The 24,425-nt window shown below is 32.8% G+C and overlaps 1 protein-coding gene across 1 annotated transcript; it reads right to left on the reverse strand.

The window, feature by feature from the left end:
* Positions 1-10,650: 10,650 nt before the first annotated feature.
* Positions 10,651-24,185, reverse strand: LOC131931951 (uncharacterized). Its single transcript, XM_059288786.1, has 8 exons — positions 24,032-24,185; positions 22,750-22,862; positions 18,307-18,448; positions 17,057-17,181; positions 15,771-15,872; positions 15,183-15,297; positions 13,584-13,672; positions 10,651-11,887 (listed from the first exon to the last, which is right to left on the reverse strand). Exons 2-8 carry the CDS (start codon positions 22,805-22,807, stop codon positions 11,598-11,600), a joined length of 921 nt encoding a protein of 306 aa, XP_059144769.1. The 5' UTR covers positions 22,808-22,862; positions 24,032-24,185; the 3' UTR covers positions 10,651-11,597.
* Between the last annotated feature and the right edge of the window lie 240 nt (positions 24,186-24,425).

Raw genomic sequence — 24,425 nt, forward strand, 5'->3', positions numbered from 1 at the left:
TGCATTTCTCTATTTACCTTAGAGTTATGAAGTTTTTTTGTGCATAAAATATGTAATTGAATTTTCTCTGATTCTTGCATTTCTCTATTTACCTTAGAGTTATGAAGTTTTTTTGTGCATGAAATATGAAACTGGTTTTTCTCTGATTCTTGCATTTCTCTATTTACCTTAGAGTTATGAAGTTTTTTTGTGCATAAAATATGTAATTGAATTTTCTCTGATTCTTGCATTTCTCTATTTATCTTAGAGTTATGAAGTTTTTTTTTTTTGCATGAAATATGAAACTGGTTTTTCTCTGATTCTTGCATTTCTCTATTTACCTTAGAGTTATGAAGTTTTTTTGTGCATGAAATATGAAACTGGTTTTTCTCTGATTCTTGCATTTCTCTATTTACCTTAGAGTTATGCAGTTTTTTTGTGCATAAAATATGTAATTGAATTTTCTCTGATTCTTGCATTTCTCTATTTACCTTAGAGTTATGAAGTTTTTTTGTGCATGAAATATGAAACTGGTTTTTCTCTGATTCTTGCATTTCTCTATTTACCTTAGAGTTATGAAGTTTTTTTGTGCATAAAATATGTAATTGAATTTTCTCTGATTCTTGCATTTCTCTATTTATCTTAGAGTTATGAAGTTTTTTTTGCATGAAATATGAAACTGGTTTTTCTCTGATTCTTGCATTTCTCTATTTACCTTAGAGTTATGAAGTTTTTTTGTGCATGAAATATGAAACTGGTTTTTCTCTGATTCTTGCATTTCTCTATTTACCTTAGAATTATGAAGTTTTTTTGTGCATGAAATATGAAACTGGTTTTTCTCTGATTCTTGCATTTCTCTATTTACCTTAGAATTATGAAGTTTTTTTGTGCATGAAATATGAAACTGGTTTTTCTCTGATTCTTGCATTTCTCTATTTACCTTAGAGTTATGATGTTTTTTTGGGCATAAAATATGTAATTGAATTTTCTCTGATTCTTGCATTTCTCTATTTACCTTAGAGTTATGAAGTTTTTTTGTGCATAAAATATGTAATTGAATTTTCTCTGATTCTTGCATTTCTCTATTTACCTTAGAATTATGAAGTTTTTTTGTGCATGAAATATGAAACTGGTTTTTCTCTGATTCTTGCATTTCTCTATTTACCTTAGAGTTATGAAGTTTTTTTGTGCATAAAATATGTAATTGAATTTTCTCTGATTCTTGCATTTCTCTATTTATCTTAGAGTTATGAAGTTTTTTTTTTGCATGAAATATGAAACTGGTTTTTCTCTGATTCTTGCATTTCTCTATTTACCTTAGAGTTATGAAGTTTTTTTGTGCATGAAATATGAAACTGGTTTTTCTCTGATTCTTGCATTTCTCTATTTACCTTAGAGTTATGCAGTTTTTTGTGCATGAAATATGAAACTGGTTTTTCTCTGATTCTTGCATTTCTCTATTTACCTTAGAGTTATGCAGTTTTTTGTGCATGAAATATGAAACTGGTTTTTCTCTGATTCTTGCATTTCTCTATTTACCTTAGAGTTATGAAGTTTTTTTGTGCATAAAATATGTAATTGAATTTTCTCTGATTCTTGCATTTCTCTATTTACCTTAGAGTTATGAAGTTTTTTTGTGCATAAAATATGTAATTGAATTTTCTCTGATTCTTGCATTTCTCTATTTACCTTAGAGTTATGAAGTTTTTTTGTGCATAAAATATGTAATTGAATTTTCTCTGATTCTTGCATTTCTCTATTTACCTTAGAGTTATGAAGTTTTTTTGTGCATGAAATATGAAACTGGTTTTTCTCTGATTCTTGCATTTCTCTATTTACCTTAGAGTTATGAAGTTTTTTTGGGCATCAAATATGTAATTGAATTTTCTCTGATTCTTGCATTTCTCTATTTACCTTAGAGTTATGAAGTTTTTTTGTGCATAAAATATGTAATTGAATTTTCTCTGATTCTTGCATTTCTCTATTTACCTTAGAATTATGAAGTTTTTTTGTGCATAAAATATGTAATTGAATTTTCTCTGATTCTTGCATTTCTCTATTTACCTTAGAGTTATGAAGTTTTTTTGTGCATGAAATATGAAACTGGTTTTTCTCTGATTCTTGCATTTCTCTATTTACCTTAGAGTTATGAAGTTTTTTTGTGCATAAAATATGTAATTGAATTTTCTCTGATTCTTGCATTTCTCTATTTATCTTAGAGTTATGAAGTTTTTTTTTTGCATGAAATATGAAACTGGTTTTTCTCTGATTCTTGCATTTCTCTATTTACCTTAGAGTTATGAAGTTTTTTTGTGCATGAAATATGAAACTGGTTTTTCTCTGATTCTTGCATTTCTCTATTTACCTTAGAGTTATGCAGTTTTTTGTGCATGAAATATGAAACTGGTTTTTCTCTGATTCTTGCATTTCTCTATTTACCTTAGAGTTATGAAGTTTTTTTGTGCATAAAATAGGTAATTGAATTTTCTCTGATTCTTGCATTTCTCTATTTACCTTAGAGTTATGAAGTTTTTTTGTGCATGAAATATGAAACTGGGTTTTCTCTGATTCTTGCATTTCTCTATTTACCTTAGAGTTATGAAGTTTTTTTGTGCATAAAATATGTAATTGAATTTTCTCTGATTCTTGCATTTCTCTATTTACCTTAGAGTTATGAAGTTTTTTTGTGCATAAAATATGTAATTGAATTTTCTCTGATTCTTGCATTTCTCTATTTACCTTAGAATTATGAAGTTTTTTTGTGCATGAAATATGAAACTGGTTTTTCTCTGATTCTTGCATTTCTCTATTTACCTTAGAGTTATGAAGTTTTTTTGTGCATAAAATATGTAATTGAATTTTCTCTGATTCTTGCATTTCTCTATTTATCTTAGAGTTATGAAGTTTTTTTTTTGCATGCAATATGAAACTGGTTTTTCTCTGATTCTTGCATTTCTCTATTTACCTTAGAGTTATGAAGTTTTTTTGTGCATGAAATATGAAACTGGTTTTTCTCTGATTCTTGCATTTCTCTATTTACCTTAGAATTATGAAGTTTTTTTGTGCATGAAATATGAAACTGGTTTTTCTCTGATTCTTGCATTTCTCTATTTACCTTAGAGTTATGAAGTTTTTTTGTGCATAAAATATGTAATTGAATTTTCTCTAATTCTTGCATTTCTCTATTTATCTTAGAGTTATGAAGTTTTTTTGTGCATGAAATATGAAACTGGTTTTTCTCTGATTCTTGCATTTCTCTATTTACCTTAGAGTTATGCAGTTTTTTTGTGCATAAAATATGTAATTGAATTTTCTCTGATTCTTGCATTTCTCTATTTCCCTTAGAGTTATGAAGTTTTTTTGTGCATGAAATATGAAACTGGTTTTTCTCTGATTCTTGCATTTCTCTATTTACCTTAGAGTTATGCAGTTTTTTGTGCATGAAATATGAAACTGGTTTTTCTCTGATTCTTGCATTTCTCTATTTACCTTAGAGTTATGAAGTTTTTTTGTGCATAAAATATGTAATTGAATTTTCTCTGATTCTTGCATTTCTCTATTTACCTTAGAGTTATGAAGTTTTTTTGTGCATAAAATATGTAATTGAATTTTCTCTGATTCTTGCATTTCTCTATTTACCTTAGAATTATGAAGTTTTTTTGTGCATGAAATATGAAACTGGTTTTTCTCTGATTCTTGCATTTCTCTATTTACCTTAGAGTTATGAAGTTTTTTTGTGCATAAAATATGTAATTGAATTTTCTCTGATTCTTGCATTTCTCTATTTATCTTAGAGTTATGAATTTTTTTTTTTTGCATGCAATATGAAACTGGTTTTTCTCTGATTCTTGCATTTCTCTATTTACCTTAGAGTTATGAAGTTTTTTTGTGCATGAAATATGAAACTGGTTTTTCTCTGATTCTTGCATTTCTCTATTTACCTTAGAGTTATGCAGTTTTTTTGTGCATAAAATATGTAATTGAATTTTCTCTGATTCTTGCATTTCTCTATTTACCTTAGAGTTATGAAGTTTTTTTGTGCATGAAATATGAAACTGGTTTTTCTCTGATTCTTGCATTTCTCTATTTACCTTAGAGTTATGCAGTTTTTTTGTGCATAAAATATGTAATTGAATTTTCTCTGATTCTTGCATTTCTCTATTTACCTTAGAGTTATGAAGTTTTTTTGTGCATGAAATATGAAACTGGTTTTTCTCTGATTCTTGCATTTCTCTATTTACCTTAGAGTTATGCAGTTTTTTGTGCATGAAATATGAAACTGGTTTTTCTCTGATTCTTGCATTTCTCTATTTACCTTAGAGTTATGAAGTTTTTTTGTGCATAAAATATGTAATTGAATTTTCTCTGATTCTTGCATTTCTCTATTTACCTTAGAGTTATGAAGTTTTTTTGTGCATAAAATATGTAATTGAATTTTCTCTGATTCTTGCATTTCTCTATTTACCTTAGAATTATGAAGTTTTTTTGTGCATGAAATATGAAACTGGTTTTTCTCTGATTCTTGCATTTCTCTATTTACCTTAGAGTTATGAAGTTTTTTTGTGCATAAAATATGTAATTGAATTTTCTCTGATTCTTGCATTTCTCTATTTATCTTAGAGTTATGAAGTGTTTTTTTTGCATGCAATATGAAACTGGTTTTTCTCTGATTCTTGCATTTCTCTATTTACCTTAGAGTTATGAAGTTTTTTTGTGCATGAAATATGAAACTGGTTTTTCTCTGATTCTTGCATTTCTCTATTTACCTTAGAGTTATGCAGTTTTTTTGTGCATAAAATATGTAATTGAATTTTCTCTGATTCTTGCATTTCTCTATTTACCTTAGAGTTATGAAGTTTTTTTTGTGCATGAAATATGAAACTGGTTTTTCTCTGATTCTTGCATTTCTCTATTTACCTTAGAGTTATGAAGTTTTTTTGTGCATAAAATATGTAATTGAATTTTCTCGGATTCTTGCATTTCTCTATTTACCTTAGAGTTATGAAGTTTTTTTGTGCATGAAATATGAAACTGGTTTTTCTCTGATTCTTGCATTTCTCTATTTACCTTAGAGTTATGAAGTTTTTTGTGCATAAAATATGTAATTGAATTTTCTCTGATTCCTGCATTTCTCTATTTACCTTAGAGCAGGGGTCAGCAACCTTTTGAAGCGGAAGAGCCAAAAGTAATAATTTTCAAAATTTCCCTGGTTTTAAAGAGCCACTAACATTTTTTTATTTAAAATATATTTTTTATTAAGATTATTAGTATTTGTGCAAGGAGCTGGAGAGCCACATCTTGATATCAAAAGAGCCGCATGCGGCTCGCGAGCCGCAGGTTGCCGACCCCTGCCTTAGAGTTATGAAGTTTGTTATTTTTTTTTTTGCATAAAATATGTAACTGGATTTTCTCTGATTCTTGCATTTCTCTATTTACCTTAGAGTTATGAAGTTTTTTTGTGCATAAAATATGAAACTGGTTTTTCTCTGATTCTTGCATTTCTCTATTTACCTTACATTTATTAAGTTTGTTGTGCATAACTAGCCAGACATGCTTACTTGATTTCGCCCTATAATGTATCGAAAGCAAAAATAATCAGTTTCATTTCGGCTAAAGAGTTTTGATGTCATCGTTTGAAATAAGTGTTATCAAATCTACCTAAAAGATAAATTAAAAAATTAATTTTTTTCAAACGTTAAATTATTTTCAAACGCCGTTACGATGTTAAGCACTTATTTATGTTTGCCAAAAATGGAAACATCTTTAAAAGGTTTTAGATGTTAAGTTTTACTGTAAGCCATATCTGAAAAAGTTGTTCAATTACGTTTAAAAAATTGATAATTATAAAATAGTGTAGTATCATAGTTGTTCCATACATGGCAATTGCATAATGGCTCATGGGAGACGCCTCCTGAGCCGGTGATGACATACAGAAAGAGTCTCACTTTTTAAGACATATAAACTGCTTGGGATAATCATGATGCCTTTGTGTTTGATTTTTTAGCTTAATAAACATAAACGATGCCTGTAAGAACAATATACCGAGGTCACAAAAAACAGGTGAACTCTTTTTCAACAGCCCAATGAACCAAAAGCTTCGAAAAAGGGAACTTTATTAAATTTATTTTACAAGATCAATGTATATAGATTGCGAATTTATGGGAATGTTTTTAAACACGCTGTGTAATTATTTTATTTACAGTATTTGCAAACAAAAAGCTGTACCAAAATCAAAACAAATAAAAATAATGTATCTTCTGCATTTGTGAATTATTTTTTTTTATCGATGTATTCAATTTTTAAAAATTCTAAATTGCTTCACCATAAATTTTCAATATTTAAAAAATATATTTCGGACACTACAATGTTTAACACTGTGTAGCATTTTAATAGGCTATTTCGAAACGGTGTATTAGAAAAAAAAATTCTGAAAAGCAGTTTATGTCAAAGGTAATAGACTGCAAAATAATGCTCGGGTCGTTTAAAGGTATAAGAGTATTCATACCCAGTGCTATTCTTTCATCCAGTGACCCTAGCCTTATCTTTTACGTTAGAGAAGAAAACAGTTTCCATTGAGACTTGTTTTTGATATGACGATAAACAAAAGCTAAGGACAAACATTGGATACGGGTGGTATTTATTTGCCTCCACCAGTTTTTAGTTATGGGCAACTCTATGTAGCATTCTCGAGATCCAGGTCATTTCAGAGAAACAAAGTGAAATTCGAAGAAAGACAACTTAAAGAAAGATCACAGAATTTACACAAAAAATTGTGTCTATAAAGATTTTTTTCCAATGAGTTACATTTCATAGCCAGCCGTGGCTTTATCAAACAAACGGCCGTGTATTCCATCAAGGAACGCATGCGTGGGGCAGCACATGGAAGGGGGTCCACGTCTCTTGCCCTGGGTGAAAACTATTTACTTTTTGTTTTCAGCTAACGCTTCCAAAAAAAAACAGATTATTCCCAATTGCCGAGGGGAGAACATTTCATGCTACCGTTGATTATGTCCTGAACTGTTCTATTCATTAGAAAATTATAAATTTCAGCTTCTAAGCTAATCATGGTTAGTTTGTGTGCTAATCTGTTGACAAACATTTTTTCTTTTATGTTATGTTTTATTTTACTTTTTTCAGTTTATTAATTTTATTTTTACTTTCTCGTATATACGAAGTATAGAGAAAGTATTGTAATCGTGCACAAAAATAACATGAAATTTTGACAGTTTTCACCGTTTTACTCCTCAGTCCTTCATCACATTCGAAGTATAGAGGACTTATTTTAATCGGGCAAAAATTATCAATCCAGATTTATCAAAATTAAGAGGTTTTATGCGTAATCCAGTCTGAAAAACTGGGCTTTGCAATTCTGTCCGTATGTCTGTGTGTCTGTCTGTCCGTGTGTAAACACGATAACTTGAGTACCGCTACAGCTAAGTTGATGAAATTTCATATATAAGTATTTTATCAAAATCGTAGATCCGTATCAACTTTTGTGCGATTTTCGATAACCGGAAGTGGTACTTTTTCTACTTTGAATTTTTCAAAAGCCGATAACTTGAGTACTATTTCAGATAGATAAATGAAATTTCACATGTAAGTAAAAGATTTAGTTCTCTACCTTCTGTTAAATTTTGAGTAATTTCCATTGACCGGAAGTAGTAATTTACGCTACTTCCGATTTCTCAAAAAACGAATGTAAATTAGTACTAATAATATTGCGCACTATTGTGCACTTTTTTATTTGGCGTTCACTCGGTGTGCAATTCTTTTGTCTACGAGATTTTATTCTATTTTTAAAACTTTAAGTATTTAAAATGGATTAAAAATCATGTCTATAGCCCGAGTTCCCATCCCCAGTTGTTTTATATAAGAATATTCCAGAAAGTTTAGGGGAGATCACTCCCGGTTTATTATCAAGTGTAAACGTTCTAAAAGAACATATAAAAGAATGACGTCATTAATTGTAGAATAAAAATCGAATGCCGAAAAGGATACACAGTGATAATGACGTGATTGAAAATAGAGACAAAAAATTAAATGCCTCATTCATTTGTTTAATTTTAGTGTATGTAGATATACACAAAAAATACCGGAAAAGTAAAATATATAGAAAGCGTTTGAATTTAGAATTACAGTTGGGTCTTATTTCGAATAAAATTACCTGCTCAGGCTGCTGCAATTTCGGCTCCGAATAAAGTTTCGTTTCCAGTTAAATTTCATTACATATTAAGGCACCGATTTCGGTTAAACTTTCGGTTGTGTTAAAACTTCAGTTTGAGTCGAATTTCGTCTCCTGTTAAAGATCCGTTTCGGGTTAAATTTCTTTACCTTTTAAAATGTCCGTTTACGGATAAATTTACGCTTCTGTTTTTTTTTTTAATTTCGTCTCAAGTTACACACCGTTTCGAGATGAATTTTTCTTTCCGATCTAACTAAAGTTAAAATTCGTTTTTGAATAAAGTTCCTTCTCGGTTAAATTTCGTGCATGTTAAGGTTCTCAATCAGGCTAAAAGTATCGATTCCGGATAAATTTCATTTTTCAATTAATGTTCATATCTTATTAAATTTCCGTTTCTGCCTAAATTTCCGTAGCCGTTTGATAAAATCTCCAGAACTGGTTAAAATACGCCTTCTGGATAAAAATCCCGTTTTAATAAAATTCGTTTCCGGTTAAATTTCTTCTACTTCTGCCTGTATTTCCATGTCCGGTTAAATTTCCGGATCCGGTTATAATGCCTATTCTGGGTAAAAATCAGTTTTTAATGACATATTTTTTTTGTTTCCAGTTAAATTTGAGGTGAAGGTGGGGATTTGGTTTTAGTTTCGGTTTAGAGAAAAAGACAACACTATCAACCTAACGCCCGTTGCATTTCTCCATTTATCCCGTGTTATAAATATTGGCTGTAGTTTGTGGACTGTTGGAAATATTTTTAAGTCGCACATTAAAAACGCCTGATGAGCATTTTGAGGTACATTTCCACTAGTAATAATGTGGCGCCACCAAAGTTTCAATTATCCAATGTCTTTATCGAAGGTTAATCAAACGTTCATATTTTTGCATAAGCGTTGTGGCATTTTGTTCCTGTTCTTTGGTAAAACCTAAGTGATTGGCAAAAGTCACATAAAACTTCCCAAAAAAAAAAATATTTTTGTTTAAGCTTTATGACTCATATTTGACATATAATGGAATCAAGAAATGGAATAAATACAGCCATTCTGTAATATGCTTCAGATGTATTTGCCACCACGTTGCAGCGTTGAATTTGTTTTCCATCTCGACGTGGAATAAGTATATCTATGTCAAACTCCTCACAAATGTCTTTGACTTCATTACGGTAGTAAATTCTGACTCGGCAACATTCCGCATATAAAAGAATAAGCTACTTAAATCTTCTGTCAATTTTCGGGCCACAGCTTTCTGTTTGGAGTATTCTGCTGACAGGAAGTGTTATTGCAAAGATTTTTTGATAACTCTAAGAGAAACTTGAAACAAGAAATTTGAACTGCTATTGTGTCAAAATGACATATTTTCATGTGCATCAACAGTTGCTTTTTTTAATGTTTACAAAAGCTTTGACGGACTCATGACGTTGAATCCATCTTATTGCGCGAAATCGGATAATAGAGATGCGGAAGATTTAGGTGTTAATTACTCTATTGAATTTGCAAGCAAAGTTTGTCATTTTGGTGTGTTTAAAAAGTTGTATTGCGCTATTAAATCAATTATACTTACAAACTGTAGGAAATCTTCTCTTATTTTTTATGTCGTTATCATAGTAGCGAAAATATAACAAAAATTGCTCCATACTAGCTTCCCCTTGGTCTACAGCGTTCCAGATTATTATAAATTAATTTAGCACGATAATAAAAATAGTAACTAAGATCTACAGGCAATTATCAGCACAATGGTATACTTTGTTATTCTAAATTTAAGGGACTGGAAAGTTATTTAATTTTTATTATTATTTTATTACAAAATGCTTTTTGTGTCCTGTTGAGTTTTGTTGTAGCTAAGTAGTTCGCTATTACGGCGCGAGTTTGAGTTTTAATTACCTTAGTTTATGGCTGCTTTGTGTGTCTTGATTATATTTTTATGTTATTTTTTTGCAAAATTGGTTTTAGTGTGTGTTCCCTCTTAATGTTTCATGTAGTGATGTTAGTTATTGTTATATAAAGGACTATCTTCTTGTGCGTAGTATGTTGTGTGTGGATGTACTTTGGTTGAGAGCAGATTTTGCCTTTCTTTTTTTTGTTCGTGAAATTGAAGTGTGGCACATGGAGGGACATTCTGTGGGAATGTCGAGGCCTGTATAGTGAAGTATATCTAGGTGTTTAGTGTTGAAGCCTTAAATGATAGCAACTCAGGTAAACAGCTGTAACATAACGAAAAACAGTATTCATGTTGGAGGTCCATGGGGGAGGGTATAACACCTCTAACAAGCCCTCCCTCTCCTTCTGCCTACGCCACTGATTTTAATATTTCTATATCCAACAAGTTATAAAGCAAATGCATTGGTTATTTTGGTTATATCTAGTTATAAATCTCAAAATGTAATGACTTGGCAATTTAAAAAATAATAAACATTCAAGGAAACGAAAAAAAAATCCACATTTTTTTTTATATCCCATACACTTTTATTGAAATAAAACAAACACATATGGGTAAAAATTGCAAAAAGATAAATAAATCGATAATTTTGTTTTAGAGATAAAACATAACAGACGCAATTTCGAAAAAAGAAAATGTCTTAACGTTTGAAATGTAATTTAAAAATATATATATATATCCACTATTGGAAGCAACCCTACTTAATGTATTCATTTTAGACTTCCTCGACAACTTTTAAGGACAACAAAATAATCTTTTAGATTTAGATATCAACTGTTTTTAAAGAATACATAGATTTATCTGGCATGGTACAACCAATAACGTGTTACAGGTCAGAGGTCATGCGACTCTGGTCCGCGCCAGAGATAAACTTAACCAGTCCCTGACCAGCCAGAAATGAGCCTATGGCATTAAAAGAAACCGCCCTCCCGGTTATGACCCCTCGTTCAACTACCCCATGTGAATTACGCTTTAGACAATTACCCACATGGTTATTACGCAGCTCTTTAGAATACCTTGGCAAGTGAGAAAATCGGCATTTTTAAAAATGTTCGTGTGGGATGAAAAGTAAACATTATTTCGTACTTTCGATAGGATTACATTTGCATACAAAACAGACTAAATGCAGTAAAAAAAATTATATACAGAACCTTTACCAATCTTAAATCAATCATATCACTATTCCTAGCCCAAACATAGCCGATACTCCTACTACGCAGGGAGTAACTAGCTAATACTACGATAATTTAAAGATTTCTTCTTTTTATGAATCACTGCACGTATGTTTACATATTGTTCTCATTGCATCTGTAGTAAAAATGTTGGTATAACTAGTGAGTGCATGCTTTACACTTTTATTATTTTAATACATTACGAAGACATTGCACACTCACAATGTGGGTTATTTAAATTGTCCAAACCATAAACAAAAAATTTGGTCATGTAACAGACAACTACCTGTACTAAAAAGACAGGTAAGCATTCATTCAGACGACTAAAGCAACTGTTAGATCAGAATAAACAACAGGATGATACAAGCAAACACGGCCACATTTGTTGATGCCATGACAGACTTGTTTGGTGGAGACTTTTTCTCAGACGTCGTTGGAGGCGGTGGAGTAGTCGTTGTAGGTGGTGGTGGTGTTTTCTCAAGACAATAAACCACTGGGTCTGGTGATGATTCAGCTGGGTTTTCAAATGTTGTCCCGTTGAAGGCAATGTTTACTCTCCAAAATCCTCCTGATCCTGTTGGTTCACTTGGCGCGCACGTCCGAGTAGTATCGCTACAAACCCTTTCTATTTTTAAAAATATTGAACCAAACTATTAATTCAAATACGAACATGAAAAAAAGTATTTTATAGGCTTCTATTCTCTTATATATAATTTAAACGCCAAACCTGCTAGTTTGTTGTCATTTTTCACAATTACACAAATAAGCCTACTTAAACACAAGAAGTAGTAGTAAAATATATACAATTTTCTACAGAATTATAAGCACATAATAAAAACGTATCCAAACGTACTCAGACCACAGACAGTTAGACCATAGAGGTTTTAACCTTAGGTGGTTTGTTTACTTGTAATTTTTAAAAATAATAATGATAATATCCTATAATATAACGAAGCTCGTAGTGTGTCAATCGGTCAGTCAGTCATCGCTATAGATTTTGGAACCATAAAAGTACACACCGTACCATGCATATCATTACATAGCATCGCATTGTCTTATTAAAAGTAATAAAGTAGGGTTTGTTTATATAACGACTTAAATTTATTTTATAGTTGCCACAGTTTTTACACTTTTGAATAACTTGAAGCAAATATTAAATACACGCACATTGCTAAAACATATTAAACGGATCAATGTCAAATATAATTTTCGTTTAGATTCCTAGAAAAAGTGGATATATTTTCATAACAGTATGGTCGAAAAAATTAATTAATGTAAAATCTTTTAATAGTTGTGCCAGGGGAGGTAATTTAAAAAGAAATTCAACTCACGCTAATTTTAAAATGTGAATGCAAACTCTGCAGACGAACAATATAACATTATTGTTAGAATATTATAATTAGCATAGATTGATAAAATACACCGTGGTAGGTACAACACGGATATTTTAAATATTGCCTTTTGTTTATTTTATGGATAAGCTGGGTTATTATAGTCGTTTACTAAGTTAAATCAGGCGGTTCCGCCGGCGCCCCAGCCGGTAGCGATTTAACGCCTCGGGCTAGGCTGTTAGCACTATGTGTTTATGTTTGCCTTTAAATTGTGTTTGTTATGCGTTTGTGGTTTTTAGCGTTTGCAGTTGTGTTTTTTTGTGTTTGCGTTTTCTTTTGTGTTTGTGTTGTGTTGTGTTATAGAGAAAACATGAGCAAAATAAAACGTTCACAGACCAATGGAAAACGAAACGTGACCTCATATGGAAGATATTGGAAATATTCTAAAGCCGGAATAGTACACGCAATAATATGTAGTCATTGATTCTAGAGTAAACATAGAATTAAAAAGACATTGCCGAAAAAAATAAACAATAATAATGACGTCATCGATACTCGATAATAAAAACACTGACATTACTGCCTAAGAGTAATTTGCGTGCAGAGTTTCTTTCAGGCATCTTTTCGGGTAAGTGCAAAGCCCCCCCCCCTCCTCGATTAAACATCTAAGCCCCCACCCCTCGAACGCAATATAATTGATTTTGAAAATATGTACTTTTACCAGTGTTGCCCCCCCCCCCCTACCCCGGAGAATTTTATTAGCCACTATAATAAACAAAATTGAAATTAATAAAAATCAAACAAATATACAAACGTGTAAACAAGTTGAATTTTAGTATAATATAAATAGCAAGATCAAACTAATTCCGTATAAGGGTATAAACACGATGTTTTTTTACGTCTCCCCCCCCCCCCTCCCCCGCTACCCCCCATTCCATATCAGATAGTGTCGTTCTGTGCTTAACAATGTAGGGAAAATATAAAACTTACCGTTAATAACAAAATGCTTGTGGTCAAACAGATACCAGGATATTCCCCGTAATTTAAAGTCATCAGGAAAGACAAGTTTATCATTTTCTCTGTAACAAAGAACCATATTTTATTTAGAGATTTTAGAATTTCTTTGCGCATACCCACACCCACACCCACACCAAAACCCACACCCACACCCAGACACATGTACATGCACAGACACATGCGCATGCGCATACCCACACCCACACCTACACCCACACCAAAACCCACACCCAGACACATGTACATGCACAGACACATGCACCTGCAACTGCACATGCACACATACATGCACGTGCTCACGCACACCTACACGTCCACGTCCACAAGCGCATGCACATGCACATGCATATAATTATACATATAATTATATATATATATAATTATACATATATATATATATATATATATATATATATATATATATATATATATATATATATATATATATATATATATAATATAGGGTTAGCATTGAAGTTAGCCAGAGTTAGCCAGCCAAGTGTGTATATAGTTAACTACCAGTAACCTAACACCCCTTTTTTAAAGAAGATTCCATTATCGGACACCGGTGTAAACATATTTTTATAGAAATCTTTGTTTAACTATGGAACTTGCTAATTCGGGATAAAAAAAAATTCAATCTAAAGAATAGGTATGTCTTTCATTCTCCAAAATAGCTAAGATGATAGTGTACTTAATACCACGCAGGTGATGCGGGATCGAGACACACCAAGTCAAGCTAATGTTTTTAATTTATTTTTTTATATGTGAATCTTCCGATTTTAGACAATAAAGAAAGCAACTACTTCATTCAAATTTGATTTAGATCTAGATATATAGATCTACTCATCAAGACGTACGCTATGAAATATATACAATTTTATCGGTCAAACTAATACAAATTACTTAAAAACAACATAATGACCATTGAATAGCCAGATTTTTAACGGAATCATTTAAGTCACTTAATCATTGTGTGCCTGTGTTATGTTAAATGTTTCGGATTTTTAGCTAATTAGTTATTTCTTTGCTTTGTCACTAATATCATTCAGCGTGTAGTAAAGCACATTGCGTTTTGACCAATAACTATTTCATAAATTATTTTTCTCAAACAAGTACAACATTTTAAAATTAAAATATATAGGCCTATAATTCACGTGAAACGGGTACCGATGGCAAGTGTAAATATAAGGGCCTTGAAGTTCACCGGAAGGAATTTGCTGCAATAAATATCACAATTTCATTTGTCCTTAACTAATCGTATTTATGGCAGATAATAAATATACATTTGCGAGTAATAAAAATAATATATAGGACTTAAATGGATGGCGGAGAATCATAAAGGTCAACCGTGGTGCTCCAATGACCCCAATAAGTATTGTTGGATGATGATGATAATTGATATTATAAAAATGCTTTCGTGAAAAAAAAGTTGTATACAAAAGTGCACATGCTTGAGCCAACTACAATTACATAATTCTGCTGCGCATATGAACAATGATTTTACAGAATCTAATAACTTAAAGTTCAATTATCCAACAGTAAATCTCAATGATTCAATGTGTGAATTACCTGATAGTTATATCCCCTTTAAACTCTGCAGGGTAGGAGAAAAGCAGAATATACATGTGTCTCTCACCAGCACCATTAGATAAATATCTCTCGTTATTCTCACCTCTCCCAATAACTGGCAAAAAATAAAGCTTCATTTGTTGTAACAATCAATGTAGCAATACTAAAGTTACCTAGTGTTGAATCATCTTGTATTATATCCTATAGAATCTGTGTCAAAGTGTAACGTATTTGTTACTGAGTAACGGTGGCAAGATACAGCTCTTTTAAAACAGGACCCCACTAATATGTCACACAACTGCTGACTCACACAATACTCAGTTTTTATACTGACCGCTTCGGGTGGAAGGGGAAACCCCGTAGCCGCTGTCCAGTGGACCATTCACGCACAGATTCGCACACAATAAAATAATACAAAATAAATCATCCATTCACCCGCTCACATAAATATCGCGATAACTGCTGACTCGCACAATATTTTGTAAGTGTTCTCAAGAATGTCTGCACTGCATTGCACTACCCCGAACTGTACTGCACAGCGCACTGGACTGTATATATTTTAAAATTATTGAATCAAATAAGACCAACCTGGTCCTTTGATATTTGTTACATTCCAGATGAACTTCACCTCAAGCTTTCCATCCACAGTCCATGGCACTAAAGCATAAACTGCATAGTATTCTCCATCATCTGATAGTAGTAGATAGAAAGACCGAATAAAAAATTTAAATGTGAATTTGTTTTAATTATTTTAACGTAATTTACTTTAAAATCTGTGCATTCCGTTTAATATCATGGAAAGTAAATTCAGTACGTGAAAGAAAGGAAATGGATTTAAATTAGCCCAAACCCTATATGTTACTTTATACACTAGCCGTCCCGGCCAGGCCCTGCACTGGCTTCTGTGAAAACCCATCTGTAAAGAACTGTAGCTTCTGTGTTCATTAAGCAGTATATTATATCCGGCATAGCCCGGGTTTAGGAAATATTTTACTGTTCAAATTAAACTTCAGTATGCAATTATGGATGCTTGAGAAAATAACACATAACCATAAATCTAACTCGAACTCTAAACTTAACCCTAACCACAATCAACCAAAAAAAAACCACAAAAACAAACCGTAAATCCAAACACAAACGCAAAAACAAACGGAAACACAAACAAAAACGAAAACGCAAACAAACGCAAATAATAACGCAGAAAATAATGCAAACACAAAAGCAAACAAACACAAACTTAAACGTAAACACAAACGCATAGGGCTCACAATATAGTCCGGGACGCGAAATCGGACCTCGCCGGAGCGCCGGCGGACACTTTTGATTTAACTTGGTAAACTACTATAATACCCCATCATATGCATAGTCTATTGCACTCACTAAAACGAACGTAGGTGCCAATGCGCTCTCGTGGTAGCACGGGGAGTTAATCGCCCCCTGCCGGGTCGCTGGCCGACGCGCCTGATTCAATTTAGTGAACGACTATAATACCCCATCTGATCCGCAAACGGAAAGATAAAATTAAACACAGAGGACATGTAAAAACTGTTATTGTTTAAAAGTTATAGTTAGTTGAAAGGTGATATATTTAATTTGATTTTGTTCTTTGCACATTACGTAAATTTTTAAAAAAATAAGTTTAGAAAAAGAAACAATTTTTTTAAAAACCATCAGTATTGATATTTAAACATAAATTTAGATTGTAATACAAAAATGAACACTAAGAATATTAAACAATGGCGATCAAGTTGAGTTTTTTTTACTATATGCGTGTATTACACAAACATGTTACATGCATACAGAGTCTATTTGAGCTTTATATATTAGAATTACTTTTTTGTATTATTCGATACTAAAGTGTAGCTTATATTTACCCATGATGTTTTCCTCTGTGCTGGAAAACTCAATGAACCTCCGAGAGTGACACATAGCATCACACAGCCGTGAAAAACTGCTGACTTTAAAATCATCACCGGGTCGTGCACGCATTGCACCATAACTGTACATAGTATACAAAAGAATTAATAGAATAGAATAGAATAGAATAGAATAGAATAGAATAGAACAGAACAGAACAGAACAGAACAGAATAGAACAGAATAGAACAGAATAGAACAGAACAGAACAGAATCGAACAGAATAGAATAGAACTGAATAGAACAGAGTAGAACAGAGTAGAACAGAGTAGAACAGAGTAGAACAGAGTAGAACAGAACAGAACAGAACAGAACAGAACAGAACAGAACAGAACAGAACAGAACAGAACAGAACAGAACAGAACAGAACAGAACAGAACAGAACAGAACAGAACAGAACAGAACAGAACAGAACAGAACAGAACAGAACAGAACAGAACAGAACAGAACAGAACAGAACAGAACAGAACAGAACAGAACAGAACAGAACAGAACAGAACAGAACAGAACAGAACAGAACAGAACAGAACAGAACAGAACAGAACAGAACAGAACAGAACAGAACAGAACAGAACAGAACAGAACAGAATAGAACAGAACAGAATAGAATAGAATAGAATAGAATAGAATAGAATAGAATAGAATAGAATAGAATAGAATAGAATAGAATAGAATAGAATAGAATAGAATAGAATAGAATAGAATAGAACAGAATAGAACAGAATAGAATAGAATAGAATAGAATAGAATAGAATAGAATAGAATAGAATAGAATAGAATAGAATAGAATAGAATAGAATAGAATAGAACATCACAGAGCAGAGAATAGAAGAGTAGAATAGAGAAGGGTAGAATGGAATGTAATGTAATGTAATGAAATGTAATGTAATGTAATGTAATGTAAATGTAAATGTAAATGTAAATGTGAATGCGAATGCAAATGTAAATGTAAATGTGATTCGATTCGATTTGGTTTGGTTTGATTTGATTTGATTTGATTTGATTTGATTTGATTTTATTTGATTTTATTTTATTTTATTTGATTTTATTTTATTTAATTTGATTCGATTCGATTCGATTTAATTTGATGTGGTCTGGTGTGTTGTGGTGTGATGTGATGCATACGATAATTAAAGATTTGGATAAAGAGAGGGAGTGGAATTATGTCAGAGAGAAATAATAGAAAACTGAATGCATTGTGTGTATACCTTGAACTATAAGATTGGGTTAAACAGCAGGTAATAAACAGATCGGACTGGATGAATGCATAGATATATATGTTGACATACATATCTAAGCTACTCAGGTTCAAATCCATAAAATGTATTTGGTGTTGTTTATTTGCAGCATCTGATAAAGGTAAAGGTGTTAATTAAACTTTAAAAATTTGAGTAACCCTAGTTATAACCCATAAAAATAAAATTAGGAGTTGAAAAAATAATAATAATAGTTTTTATTTTAATTTCATCAAATAACTTCATAACATAATACATAAATGTTAATGTACGTTTGAATAATATGTAAAAGTCATTATTGCTTATTCAAGAAAATGTTATTTTTTAAATGAAACCAAAATCAAGTACCGATTAGCTCATTTTTTTTTATTTTAACGAACATTAACTTGTTATTTTAACTTTCTCATAACTCTCCTAATTATTCTTAAATTTTATTTACTTAAAACTGCTTTGTAGCAAATCTTGTAACTCAATTGTAAATTTTAAAGATAACTGCAGACAATGCAAGTTTTTTTCTAATTTTTAAAATTAATTCGATCATTAAAAAATTATTAAAAATTAAAGTAAACTATTGTTCAATTTAATAATTAAAGAAGAGATAAAAACAGGATTGATCTCAACCGAACACTCGATCAGAGCGGTTACAACAGTAAACACTTGGTAACAGAGGGTTGGTTTGTTTCCCATCTGAAAGTGTTCCCGCACATTGAAAGAGGCAGTGGCGAAGCCAGGATTATATATATATATATATATATATATATATATATATATATATATATATATATATATATATATATATATATATATATATATATATATATATATATATATATATATATATATATATATATTGTAAAGATATATATCGTCCTTAACGACCAACTGATAGTATTTAAAAGCAAATATTTTCAGTGGCAGCATTGGTACTGCCGAATTCACAAATTATGAATTACTGAAAATGAGAAAATAAAACAACTAAATAGCGGCGTATGATACGCCGCAGGTCGGCTCGTTTATTATAATCCTGCTTTAAAAATGTTTATATCTCATTTATACCTTTTTTTAAATAAATACCTTTATTTCCAACTAGGCATACTACCTAGCTTCGCTCAGGTTTTTCATATATATATATATATATATATATATATATATATATATATATATATATATATATATATATATATATATATATATATATATATATATATATATATATATATATTTGAAAATTTGAAATATTAATTAATTGTTGATTGACTGCGTTTCGGAATGCGTAATGTTGAATCTAAACAGAAATTTCAATTTTGAGAATCGCTGAAAATTTTTCGAATGGATATAACCCAAAATGTAATTAAAATTACAGAGGCTTCCTTGATAATTTATCTCAAAGGTTATATTACATAAATTTTTCAAGTTAATTTTTGCTGTTTTATTGGGATATATTTTTAATGTATAATGGATTGCTAACTCAAACGAATGGTAAATTTCATCATTTTCTGCTTTTTTTCAATTTTTTTTATTAAAAATTAATTACTTGGAAAGGTTACCTCCCTTGTACATAGACCGAATGACGTAGTTTATTTTTTTTATTAAAAATTGCTGTTTATATAAGAAATAAACCGGGAGTGATCTCCCTTAAACTTTCTCGAATATCTATATATATATATAATTCTCTTCTGGGATCAGTTAGAAAACAAGCTGCAAGCGCGCCTTTGCAGTCCCCTCTCTTCCTCTCTATCACTATCACTACCACCCCCACCCCACCCCCACATGATCTGGTGAGCGGTGTTCACTCTGTTTAAATTTTACAATCACAGAGACGGGTTTGGTGACGGCTATTAGGGGCAGATAATTTAGTTTGAAACGATTTTAAACTTAGAGGAGGTAACTAAGAGGAGGCTGCTTTCACGTGGGGGGGGGGGGTAGTGTTTTTAAGCAAATATTTTCAATGGCAGCATTGGTACTGTCGAATTCACAAATTATAAATTACTGAAAAGTAGAAAAAAAAACAACTAAATAGCGGCGTATGATACGCAGCGGGTCGGCTCGTTCTTATATAAAACAACAGGGGATGGGAACAAAAATAGAATAGAATCTCATAGAAAAACGTATTGCGCACCAAGCGAACGCCGAATAAAGATGTTCATAATGGTGCGCAATATTATTAGTACTTTATAAATTTAGATGCGTTTTTGAGAAATCGGAAATAGCGTAAATTAGTACTTCCCGTCAACGGAAATTACTCAACGAAGAGAATTAGATCTTTTACTTACATGTGAAATTTCATTTATCTATCTGAAATAGTACTCAAGTTATAGGCTTTTGAAAAATTCAAAGTAGAAAAAGTACCACTTCCGGTTATCGGAAATCGCTCAAAAGTTGATACGGATCTACGATTTTGATAAAATACTTATATATGAAATTTCATCAACCGAGCTGTAACGGTACTCAAGTTATCGTGTTTACACACGGACACACACACAGACACACACACAGACACACAGACATACGGACAAGATTGGAAAATTATGTTTTTTCCGTATCAGTGAGATGTACAACGTCGAGATTTGTAAAAATCTTGTTGTTGTTTTTTTTTTGCACGATTACAAGACTTTCTCTATACTTCGTATATACGAGAAAGTAAAAATGGCATCTGTCAGATCTAAAGGCCCTATGAGGATTTTACGATGGCAGAAAGTTTTTTTGTTATCTCTCAGGGTTGTTCTACGACATCGCGGAGCGGCATAGGGGGGGGGGGGGGGGGGGGGCGTCGAGCAAATTTAAATTTCGATATATTTTGCTCATCAAAGGAGAATTTAACTCGCGGTCACTTTTTAGTCCTCATCGAGGGCTTAGAGTCTGACCGTCAGTTTTCCCATACGTGTTAGCAATTTATCGAAAAACATTAGCCAAAAAATTAGCCAAATGCACAGAGAGTGAGTACCAAAGGCGTAGCGACCCTTCCCGGCGCCCGAGGACAAACTTTTCTATTTTTGCACCCCCCCCCCCCCTCAAGATTTCGATTTGCACCCCCCCCCCCCTCAAACTTTCGATTTGCACCCCCCTCAACCTTTCAATTTATTTTTCCAACCCATTTTGGCGCCCCCTAAGGTCGGCGCCCGGGGACTTATGTCCCCCCCCCCCCGCCCCCCCCCCCCCCCCCCCCTCGCTACGCTACTGATGAGTACCCTAAAATCTTTTTTTCAAATGTACCCTTTGTTTTTCACATTAATTTACAAAGATTGTATAAAGAAATACAACTGGTCAGTTTTGACAGCTTTATCAAATGTCTCCAGATATGAATTTAACAGATCAGTACGGGGGGGGGGGGGGGGGGTGGTTCAACTTCATCCACTACTGTCCGGTCACTTTAGGTCTATTATCTTACCCAGCGTATTCCTGGGTGTGACATTAATCCCACACTACACAATTTCGGCCTGCCCTGTCTGGTGGGGTGGGGGGGGGGGGGGGGTAACCAACTCAGAGTGAATATAGCGTCAGTTTTAGATGGTTGTTCTGAACATACATATACAATTAAACATATATACTGTTTAAGAAGTAGATTTAAATAAGTTACATTGGTATTAGGAATTGTAAAAATTTGTTTACAGAGGGGTCCATGGGGGGTTATAACCCCCCTCCCCCCCCCCCCCCCACCCTGCCTACGCCACTGGAAAGAGGGACAGTCTTTAGCGATCACAAGCTAATGCGCGGGGTTTTTAATATTTCAATATGTCGTCAGCTTCGTTCAAAACGAATTAACTTAAAAGTAATTTTAAAAAAAAACACGCAAAAACTGTATAATGCATTAAATTTTGTAAAAAAGAAAGCAAATATACTTTCTTCAGTAAAATCAGTAATAGCTACATGAAATGCCGTACACATTTTAGCCATCTGTGCTTCACTTAAGAAAGCAAGTTTGCATTTTTTTTTTTAAAAAGTATGATCAAAAATGTTCTTTTATTTATTTTCCTGTCAGGTCAATTTCTTCTCCTACCTAGGCTTACACAATGGTTTTTGAGTTTGCTGAGTTAACATGCATGTCTTATATTGATTGAAACAACACACACTAATCTGTTGTTCGTTCTTAATTTTTATTGTCGGAAGAGATCGAGCCTTATCTGCCAGAGTGTTTGAACTCGAGACATTTTCGAATTTATCAACCATGAGCTTTTGCCGACTCGACCACGTGTCAACTGGTCATCGCGCCATTGAGGCTATTGACTCCGATTTCAGCCTGCTTTTCTTTTTGGAGTTGTCTCTCCTAGAAGAGTGGCTGTCCCCAGCTAATGAGCCTCATTTGCACGAGGGTTCGAACTCGAGACTTTTCGGTTTAGCAACCATGAGCTTTACCGACTCGACCACGCCGACACCTGTTCGTCTATTAATTGTAAGTTATCTCAAAGTTTGACTCACATTCCCGAAACTTTCCAAAACACTGACTGTCACATATGAAGCCTTCGGCACACGCCATATACTTTCAAACATAGAAGAGCCATCAGTGTAATATACCTGTAGTCCAACTATATCTGTGAGTAAAACAAATCATTATAGTACACACATAATCTATTTTTGTAAGACTGAGTCAAACATAGAACATAATTACTATACAGCCAGACTCAGCATGGTTGGGTTGGGGGGGGGGGGGGGGGGCAACAGTTAAGGGGACCCAAAATCAGACCAAACTATTTTTTTTTCTTGCACCTGGATAGACTAGATTTTTTATTTTATTTTTTTTAAATACAATAGATCTACCCGAGTAGTGGTTCTTCACCAGTAACTAACAGACACTGTTACGTAGAGAAAAAAAAAATCTACATGAGCTGTTGTTTGTGTGAAAGAGAAGCCAGAGGCGTAGCGACCCTTCTCGGCGCCCGGGACAAACTTTCGATTTGCACCCCTCCCTCGAACTTTTCATTTGCACCCCCCTTCCTCTCAAACTTTCAATTTGCACCCCCCCTCGAACTTTTCATTTGCACCCCACCCCCTCTAACTTCCGATGTGCACCCCCCTCGAACTTTTCATTTGCACCCCCCCCCCTCAAACTTTCAATTTGGCGCCCCCCCCCCCCCCCCCCAAGGTCGGCGCCCGGGGACATATGTCCCCCCCCCCCACTCGCTACGCCTCTGAGAGAAGCAAACGTACATAACACGTCCATGATTTACTTCTTGTCTTTAAATCGTCTACTAATTGTGCTGTATATCTCGTTCAAGTAGTTTTATACTAAACAAGTGAAAAAGCTATTGATTCTCATAATTATTATTACAATAAGTTATGCTAAAAAATAACATAGATATAAAAGGATGCATTCAAACTTAATAATATTGATACAAAAAAAACATAAGAATAAAACGAACACGAGAAACCATTACACAAATCAAGCTTCCGACCTTCGACCGACTTGCCAGATTAGATATAACCCTTTTCACAATTGAAGGCGGTATGAAAATGATATTAGAATGAGCTTTTTTAAAACTCTTATTATTTTTATCCAATAAAAATATTTTGGAGCTATTTGTGTGTAATTCATGGATGGATTTATATTTTGCAATGAAATAGATTAAAATACTAGCTTAGGAAATAGTATAATTTAAAGTTTAATTTGCTAAGGCGCCTTTTTTTTTAAAGTTCCGCCATTGGTCAAACAAACCTTACAGCATTATAAGATGTTGACAAGTTGTCACTCTAAAAAGCTAACCTTGGCCACCTCCGTGCGTTGTAGAGAAAGCCTCCCTGCACTTATTAGCTGTCTCTTTCCAGGGTCTCTGTCTGAAACAATGTTCTCGACCATCGCCATCGTCCAGAACTCGAGTTTTTAATAAAATAATCAGTATTGGATTGACCCACCGGTAATGGATTAGCAGGGGGCTGATAAGGCATAGTTTCCTATTTAAAATTAAAAAATTGAATTAAGCTGAAAAAAAAACGTAAATGGTCGTAACAAAAATGTTAAATGATAATTGTGGTGGGTGAGGGGGTTCTGTTATTAATATTACCTTCTTAAAACGTGAGGTAACTACCAGTCTCCACACATATAGTTTAAAATTGTGACGAGGAAGAGAACGCTCTTAATTCCGTGCATTCAATAAAAC

The sequence above is a fragment of the Physella acuta genome, unplaced genomic scaffold (assembly GCF_028476545.2).
Source record: "Physella acuta isolate Inbredline_101_S28 unplaced genomic scaffold, ASM2847654v3 ptg002063l, whole genome shotgun sequence".
Lineage (NCBI taxonomy): Eukaryota > Metazoa > Mollusca > Gastropoda > Physidae > Physella > Physella acuta.